Raw genomic sequence first — 10,236 nt, 5'->3', positions numbered from 1 at the left:
GCCTACAAGGGCACATTTGAGTTGAAACCTTGTGGAGGGGGGGGGTAAAATAAATTTTCCTTCTATACAAACAAAAAATAATTTACAGTTGATTACCTAAATAGACATAAAATTCTTATTATGTTAAATTGTTAAATATGATATCATTACGATTTACGAGCTTTATCAAACGAAAAATGTTTGAAATAAATGATTAATTAATGTGTTATGTAGAAAAAAATACGAATGATGGGGGGCGAACGCCCCCCCACAATTCCCCCATAAAATACGCCCTTGTAGGCCTATGTAAAAACCAGCCGGTCACAGGTAGACCGCATCCTAAAGCGACCCGCGGTAGAACGAGTTTGCCGATAGACCGCATACATATCTTCCGATTTGTATATATATTATAAATTATATATTATTAGAGCCTAGAAGACCTATTTTAATGAATAAAAAAATCAAAAATATACAAAAAAACGCTAGGTAACAAAAAAAAGTAAAACAATGAAATATATAAATATAGTTTACCAAAAATTGTGTGTTTATTTTTGTGTCTAATTCTGAAACATGTGAAACTACATATTTTCTGATATAAAAATATTTCACAAATTGAATACAAGATTCGAATAGAATACGAGGAAGCTATTTACAGATTCCCATAGGTAACATTTTAATGGAGGGGGGACAAAATAAAATAAATCTCAAATTTAGATAAGCTACATAAAAGTGTAATAGTATATTAGTATTTCAATATAATAATATAAATCAATACCGACATATTAGCTTTCGATTCTTTGCAACATTTTACCGGCTATCGCCACATAGCCACATTTATGTATAAGTAAAAAAGCTGCATACAGAGAGTACTCAAAATATTTATCAAACACGTCCCTTCTATTTCACTAAGACACGTCAAACCAGAATCTTAGACCTAGTCACCTAGATCTAGAAAACCTTGTAACGGACAAAATTCAATTTCTTGTATTAACATATTATATGATGCGATAGCGCTGTCCGTCCCGCGGACCCCTCTGCCGCCGCTCGAAGACGACACCGATCTACTTAAAGACGTGCACACTCACTATCACCATTGCCCAGTACCCGTGGTTCGGAGTGACCGGCCGTCAATATATTAATTAGCCACTAATTAAAATATTCAATATAGAATGTACCGGCCAAGTAATATTATATAATCATTTTGTAATGTCGTTGACGTACTTTGTCCGGTGCATGATACGCCCGTTAACGGACTTTTCTTTTCAATTTTGTTTTTCCTCTCCACCGGACCACATGTTGGAGTAGATAGAAAATCCATCACCGAGGACATCTCGGGGACGACGCTCAGGACACTAAAAACACTTGGCAATATTTTATATTATACATTATGTACCTACGTCACGAAACAAAGCCGGTATTAATTATTAAATTATATATTATATTGTTTATTATTGGTGTGCCCAACGGCCTTATTTATTGTATTTCATATTATTATATATGATGGTGGTGCTCAACGGTACTAAGTTTACACACAAGTTATTTATTATTGTTGTGCTCAACAGCATTAGGTATATTGTGTTGTATATATTTATTATTGCGTTCAATGGCACTATGTATTTATTATTAATGTAAATGTTGTGTTTAACAGCATTACTTTTATATAAATATATTTATTATTATTGGTATACGTGCTGGTAACCGATGATCGGAGCCGTGCCGTATTATTATGTCATATTACTCATTTGTGATATTATATTATTATTATTATTATTATTATTATTGGTGTGACCTTTACTTGGGGCGAAGTTTTTATGCCATATGGCTTTTCTTGGCTATAACTTAAATATTATTCTTTTTTCACTTATTAATATAAATATTACAAAAATAACAATCTCCAAAACAATGCGTTAATTATTCTTTCCTGTTTGTTTTTATTTTTTTATCTATGTAATATTATAAAATCCCTGCACCACACACCATTCCGTACGTTTTGTACGTTGTACCCAAGAGCTTAGTGCAATGATGCCAGATTTTCATAAGGTTCCGTAAGTATTTGACTATTTGACTTAGTATAGTAATGTAGCGTTTTACGTACGTTTCGCGTACCGAATAGACGATCAGATTTTGCCGGCCGGTCACCATGTTCCCCTCCAAATGCAGTGTGCCGGAGCCGGCACCCGGCGTACTGTGTGAACTTAGCGATTCCGACGAAAAACGGCACTGTCGATTTACCACAATCTAACTATGTATAAAAAATCGGACTGTAAATCCGGTCGTCTATTTAGTGTTTTATATAATGCCCAGTTTCATAGTCCACACCCTTTTATTCATTTGGTTATATCAGTTCTAAAGAAAACACAAGAAGAGACCTGCGCAAAAATAAGATCAGCATCTAAAGGGCATTTCAATAAAATGGCCTTAGCCGACAAACAACGTTTAGATCACACAATCAACGAATATAACAAATATTTGATCCATAAAAATATAATGAAATATTTGTAGTTAAGTATTTCAAGTATTTGTAACAAATACCTTAGTATACAATTATAATTATTTTTATACTTTTATTTTATTTTTACATTTTTACAATTTGTTTATACCTAATGTTATTATTTAAGAAAATTAAACGATTTGACAATAAATATTAAATGGCAACATTGCACAGACAACCGTACGTAATCGTGTTGTTTTTGGGATCTTTTTGACAATCTATATTGTTTGATCAAAATCGTACGGAATCCTGTTCTCAAAAAGGTAAAATGTACGGAATCGTGCTTTACCGAATTGGATAAATTGGATAAGGAGTAATAAGAATCTTGACGTACAATTGTAAACACTTTCACTGATGACAAAATGAAAAAGTTACCCATAACATTATTTTTAATCTTAAAATGTATTATTGTTTTGTCAATTATATCTAATTAACTATATCTATAGTTATCTGTATTTCTGTAAAGCTTGCATATAATTTCAACATATTATATCTAAATATAAATAATTATTATACGCTATTGTTGATATAATTAATATTTGTATTGGTATATTATTAAAAATACATTTTAATAAGTATACAGCCAGTACAGGAAAAAAATTGAAAATAAAATATAATCAAATATATTATTTGCTGTGATGTATAGTGCAGGGTATACGCGGGTAGATATACGGCGTATACCCAAAACGCTAAAATTCTTAAATGCGTATAGGAAAGAAAATAAAACAAATACGCGGGTATACGATCGTAGCCTTTTGGATGATAACCATATTACCAGAATTTATTAATAATATACATACAATTTGAACATTTCTGATTTTTTTTTATTCTCATAACTCCAAGAGAATTGGTGTATCAGAATAATTAAAATTAAAATTATAAGAAATAGGAAAATTTTAAATTGTCCAAACGTCATAACTTCTCAAATTACTCGTGGTTTATTTATTTATCATCAGAAGTCATTAATAAACTATAAGCATTGAATACTACGTAAACATATAATACATTGGGCAGGTAATAGATACTAGGTAATAGATACTGACAAGTGATAATACAATATGCATGTCATTTATTACATTTATAATTTAATAAAACAAATATTTAAAATTAAATTAATATTATGAGTTATGACGACGGCAATATGGTATATATAAGACATGGGGAAAATGAAATACAACAATTGGGCCGTAGATTTTTATTAAATACATCTGTACTAGTACAAGGAATGAGAAACTTTATTCATAATAATTAATAATACAAAGAATGAAGAAATACAGGAATTAAAATATATACTAATGTGAACGGGGATTTAATTTAATGTTTAATGAATATAATATGTTCAGATCTAAGATCTAAATTGACAATAAAAAATATAACAAATCTTATGTTTATGGCTTATCAATATAAATGGGCCACCTTTTAGTATAGGAAACCCAACCAAATATGTTGGAAGCTGGCTATTGCAGCACAGATCGACCGATGATAACCGTTCAAGGAAAGTGGAGTCATTAGAAAAACAGTGGAAAATTTTATAAATTATAAATAAAATTTGCTATAATGGAATTATATATTATTATGTATTTAAATATATTTATAATAATTGATAAATTTAAGTTAATTAGTATACGGGGGGTGTGGGGGGCCCCCTACGTACTACATATTTCTCAATTTAGGTGTATACACAAAAAAATATTTACAACTACACCACTGATTATTTGGTATCGGTTTATAACAATTAACAACTGCACATTTTTTCGTTTTATTCATTTAATTTCTTCCTGATAAATAATAATGTAGTAAAACAATTTATTTTATGTTGTCTATAGTCTGTAAGTGATTAGGTAATAATTTTATGGTAATATTTATTAAATTATAAGTTAATATTATTTTTCCAGAGGATGGCCGATGGGGGAAAGTGCTCTGTTTTGCCTTTACATCAATGAGCGCGAGCGCCCATGAACCTATTTAAAAGTATTTAAGATACACAGGCACAATTTTTTTACAAGTACTTAAAGTTAAAATGTTGAAAAAACATTTTTAAGATTTTTTAAAGTATACTCTTCACTATTTCTGAATACTTTTAGTACAGTCTTGTTTCTAGTAGTCTTATTTTGGTTTGTATTAATTCTAAATACTTTTAAAGTGTTTTACCCATGAAGTAGGTATGTAGATGAGTTTGAACTTTTATGAGATTTTAAGTTTCATATCATATTGAATACCTATTCGATTTACGATATAGGTACCTACCGTCAAGGCGTCAAACATGCTGCGCTCCAAACTGTAATATAATTATAGGTACTTACCTATTAGGCTAAAAGTTATTTGAGACATACATCTAATGTCCATATATGTTTAATAATATAATTAATAAGTACATATTTGTATAGAGTTATATGTCGTATTTATTTCACTTTTTTTCTTGATAATTATAAATCATAAGTTATAGTGCTGTATAGTTGCATACTAAAATGCTATTAGGTCTACTTTTTACTATCCATTTACCTTTACGTTTTTTATTTTATTAAGTAAATAAAATATAGCACAGATCTCAATTCCACTGTTGTAATCAAATTTAAAATTAGTACTACCTCTAGGCTTTAGGGCTTCTCAACCTTCATTTATTGCCTGTGCGAATAGTGTACAAGAAATGCGATTTTAGAGGGTCTCGTGCTATTTTAGTAGTATTATTTTATAAGAAAAGTACAACTACTAGGTACTCTACCTACTCTAAATTATTCAATGGTCGCCTAATCTGGGCATTGCAGTATCTAATGTTTTAACCAATACCTATATAACTTTAAAAAGTGGGCTAATGCTATAGGTACCGCTCTATCTACTGTGTGACCGTATACGGTTAGGTCGAGTGGGTCCCTGCATGTGATGGACGTGTTAAATTTGAATATAATAATTAATAGTATATCTTTGTATACAAAAAATGATTCTGAGTAGTGAGTAGAGACATTGGCTATAATTCTGTATTGCTAAGTATATTTCATGTAAAGTATGTTTTTGAAGTTGCTATTAGGTAAAGTAATTTGTTTTATTATTAACGTAGGTTGAATTAATTTTTGCAGAAACTGTACATTTGAAAATATCACAGTGAATATAGCTGAAATATCAGTATGACAAATAATGAAATAAAGAATCAACGTGATAAATGATGACTTTGAAAATATCATGTTTACAAAGTGCAACAATTATTTAATAAATAAATATAAATTACCAAGTTCTAGTACTTAGTCAGTATACTATATACATTTATGACATTCTACAAATATAAAAAAGTAATCAAAAATATTTGAAAAGTATTAATAGTAATAGTTTTTCAAATTATTTGTGTATTATTTGAAATATTCTAAGAAAAAAGTATTTGAACAGTATTTTTAAATACTTGGAATAAAAGTATTCTTTACAACACTGACACACTGTACTTAAATTTATTTTACTTAATTTGTATTAAGTATGTAATTCAGATAAAAACACACACATGTATAAATTACCTACTTATAAAGCAGCTCAACAGTGCTCATTTTCAACCAGCCAGTTCTTCCCTATTTTTATTCTATATTACAATTGAAATGCTGATTTTTAAAAACAAATAAACATTCCAGATTAGATATTTAGGTAAAAACACTATAAATGATTAATAATATATAATAATATAATTGGTACAACAGTTCTAATTATTAATTTTATAACATAATTAATACAAAAATTCAATATTTTAAATCAATTAATAAAATATAAGTATAATTTATTAAGTCTAAATAAAAATATTTAAAATTAACATGTCATAATAAATGTCGAAATATTTTTCAAACTTTGTTTTAGAATATTTTTAGTTTCTAATTATAATTGACAATTGATAAAAATTTACATTAAATAAATTTAATTAACTATTCTTTTTAATGTACAAATATATAATTTAAATGTTACATCACTAATTACAATTAAATACGAGTACATATGTACTTAAGATGATTATTAACTAACTGTCTTCAGATTTTAATGAAACTGTAAAACCTGTAACAAAAAAAAAAACAATGTTTATCATCAAAAGATTAAACATTTTATTAACAAATAATTAACCTGAACTGGAGTCATCATCATTTTCTGATGAAGGAGCAGTTTTTGAAGTAGAAGCTTGAGATAAAATATTAATTGGTGGATTATCATTAATTGCCTCTGAAGTTTCTGTTGACCCCAACAATGTATCATTTTTATTGAACCAAAAGTTCACTTTAGTAGTATAGTCACAATCAGAATCATCATTAACATCAGCATTCTCATCTTCATTTTCCCATTCAGATAAGTCATCTATATCCCAGGGGGATAATATTATTGGAGCTAGATGGTCTACATACGATAACATTTTTTCTTTTGACATATTCCAAAAATTATTCTTTTTAATATTAATTTCTTCATGTATGTCTGATGGTTCTAATTGCCAAAGATTACTCATATCAAATATACACGAATAGTTTAGCTTTGGAACCGTTTGAGGTTTTATTGTAACATTTTTATTAAATTCAGTAACGTCTATTGGTGTACTATCATTTATTTTTTGAACAAATAAATCTCCAGCAGAATTAATACTGTATAATTTTAAATCTTTAATATGTTCACCAATAACAGTAGTACCAGTCAAACACCGTGAAAATCGATCAAATAGTAATGGATTTAAGCAATGCCCTTGAAGTTGAACATTGCGTAATGATTGTAATGGATTTGGAATTGATGATGCAATACTTTGACATAATAAATAGTTATCTGGATATGAAGTGTACGGTAAAGAAACAAGGCTTTCATCCGTTTGGTTTCCCAAAAACAACATTTCACACGAATCAAAGCTAAAAATATGTATTTACATTTTAATGGTTAATATACTTTATTTATATTATGTATATGTAAGCATTTACACTCACTTGTTTTCATAACGATGTATATTAATTAGAGATGGAGGATTTGAAAGCATGTGATATGATTTACTTACAAATCCTATTCTATTATCAAATGTTAAAACCGAATGGTTGGAAGTTACATAAATACTATGACTATTTAAATTACTACTTTTTAGTGTTGTTAATTCTTCGCATGGTTCTATAAAAGTAGTTGGATCATAAATAGAAGAAGGTTTAGATATATCAACCTAAAAAGTAAAAAGTATTAACAAGTATATAATATATTGTGCAAAGCTCAAAACTATTTCAAATTTTAAGTATTTTTAATTTTCTAGTTTGTTTTTTAAATTATTTATTGTGATATCATTAGAATTATTATTAATGAACTTAAAACATACTATTTTTTTGTATGAAAAATCTTGTTTTAACTAGAATTGTGAATATTGTAATTTAATTGTAAAATTAATATTAATACATATATACCAATTAAGTTTTGTAAACAGTTATTTTTAAATTTTTAAGTTTTTAACCTATGTTTGGAAGACTTTTGGTTTTGGTTAGGCTCACAATGTTGAAAAATTATAAAATCTGTGTTTAAAGCCATTTTCAAAAAACCAAGTTTTCAGCCTTAATGTTTTAAATGTTATAGGATTTGTACTTTATTTTAGACCACTAAATTTAGTTATAAATTATACATACCCGAGTATCTATTAAGTAGAATTGTTGTCTATTGATAACGCCAATTAAATTAGATTCATTTTGTAAGTAACTTAAATGCATAAAAGAATCTGGTTGATCATACAACACGTCAAAATATTTGTTTTGAATACAATTTCTTTAAAAAAATAATTAAAACATTTTAATATTGCATATTATTTATTTTATGATTTACTTCAATAGGAAATATTATTGAAATATATTTACCCGTCTTTCCATAATTTAATAAAATGTTTCACATCGGCAGTACAAAAATTATTAGGTATCATATCAGCATCAGCAAACGGTATATCACAGTTATCATAAACTGAATTATTATTTAATATAGATTCTGAATCAGAATTATTCCAAAATATAAATAATTTGGCTTTTTGGCGAATCATTAAATCTAAAAAAGCAAAATTAAATACACAGATATTTGTAGATAATGATTTTTCTTAAAATACTCTTAAGTATAAAATAATTGATATAAATGATAATTTAAACTTATTATAATTGTATAAATTTTATAATATTACCATTTGAAATTGAAGATTTTATATCAAAAATTGGATCTTTAAAATGTTTGTCTTTCTTACTTTGAATTAATTCAAATTTATTATTACTAGTCGATATAATATCTAAAACAGTAAAATTATTGCGTTAAGATAAAACTATAATAGTTTAACATTATGCAACTTAATATTCATAAAACAGAATATATAAAAAAATTAACAAATCTAAGTAAAATTGCACAGTTTACAATATAGGAAAATTAATATTTATAAATTAAATAAAACATAATATTATCCTTACCCATATTGTTATGAGTTAGTTACACACACACACACACACACACACATAGTTACCTAAAATATCAAGGTTTACTCCTCTGGCACAAGCTAATACCCATTTTCCATCAATTTGAAATTTTTCAATAGTATTACCAAAATACCAATTATATTCCTAAAATGAAATTAATATAAAATAACAAATAATTATAACACATCTTTTTTAAAATTAAGCATATGAAAAAATAATACCAACAAATATTAAAATTATTTTGGTATTATAATAATTTACTATATTAAAACAAGGTATACTTATACTTACAGAATCAAAATATTGATCAGGATTTTTCATCAAATTTGATGTAAAACGAGTTAAAACATATGGAATTTTTGAATACACAGTTGAATTTTTTGAATTTAAAACTGTTTTTATGGTTTTTAAAGTATCAAAACTTACTGAAAATAATAAAATGAAAAATTATTAATTTCAATAAGTTGTTAAAAATTGATAGGTAATACATTTTTTTTGGCATAGTCCTAGTAATTTTTCATTTTCATGTTTCCATTGTATTTTTAAATTAATCATATCTAAAACTGCATTTATTTCTGTAATTAAGTAAAAAGAAAAAAATTATTTTTAATTTAACTCCAACAAATAGTTGTATTTATAATCAAATAAAATTAATATTACTTGGCTCAATATCTGTAAATGTAATACATGGTATTGGTAAATTGAAACGATTAGGCGCAGAATAATACTGAATAGCTTCATTGCTGTTTTTGATATTACTCAGTAAATATGTATTTAAGCCTGGCAAATAATAATGTGGTAAGTGAGCCAAAATGTTCTTTGCTCCTTTTTCTTGATGCCCATCAACCGGATGTACAGTTATTTGATTTCGAGACATGTTTTAGAAAATCTAATGTGAATTACAAATAAAATTTACACAATAAATTAACTTAAAATATTTAAAATATACAAGAAATACTGATTTTAAATACCTATTCAAGTTTTACTTATTTCATAAAACTGTAGTTATATACTGTATCATTTCATCTTTCACAAACTATCTAGATTAATCCAAATTTAATCTATTCTGTTAAACGACCTCAAGTACTCACAGAGTTGCATAAAAATATAAAACATTCGTAAAATCGTAACAGACTTCTGAATTAAGGAATTTTATTAAATTTAAATTTCGTACTTTTGATATCATTTATCAATGTTTAACAATTGCCGCCATATGAGATTGATAACATTAAAAAATACATTTTCTTTCATGAAATTCTTTGTTGATTTAATGATAAATTTAAGCGCCAAAATTCTATTCTTCAGAGATAAAAATGTAAAGGATTGTTATTGAATTTAAATATTATA

At 26.7% G+C, this 10,236-nt stretch overlaps 1 protein-coding gene across 1 annotated transcript; it reads right to left on the bottom strand.

Annotated features, from left to right (window-relative positions):
* Positions 1–6,159: 6,159 nt before the first annotated feature.
* On the bottom strand, positions 6,160–10,099 carry LOC132919506 (uncharacterized). Its single transcript, XM_060981169.1, has 11 exons — positions 9,861–10,099; positions 9,550–9,778; positions 9,378–9,464; positions 9,181–9,314; positions 8,937–9,033; positions 8,607–8,708; positions 8,296–8,476; positions 8,071–8,206; positions 7,396–7,619; positions 6,560–7,320; positions 6,160–6,493 (listed from the first exon to the last, which is right to left on the bottom strand). Exons 2-11 carry the CDS (start codon positions 9,764–9,766, stop codon positions 6,459–6,461), a joined length of 1,974 nt encoding a protein of 657 aa, XP_060837152.1. The 5' UTR covers positions 9,767–9,778; positions 9,861–10,099; the 3' UTR covers positions 6,160–6,458.
* Positions 10,100–10,236: the final 137 nt, after the last annotated feature.

The sequence above is a fragment of the Rhopalosiphum padi genome, chromosome 2 (assembly GCF_020882245.1).
Source record: "Rhopalosiphum padi isolate XX-2018 chromosome 2, ASM2088224v1, whole genome shotgun sequence".
NCBI lineage: Eukaryota > Metazoa > Arthropoda > Insecta > Hemiptera > Aphididae > Rhopalosiphum > Rhopalosiphum padi.
This window is presented reverse-complemented; position numbering and strand designations above follow the sequence as displayed.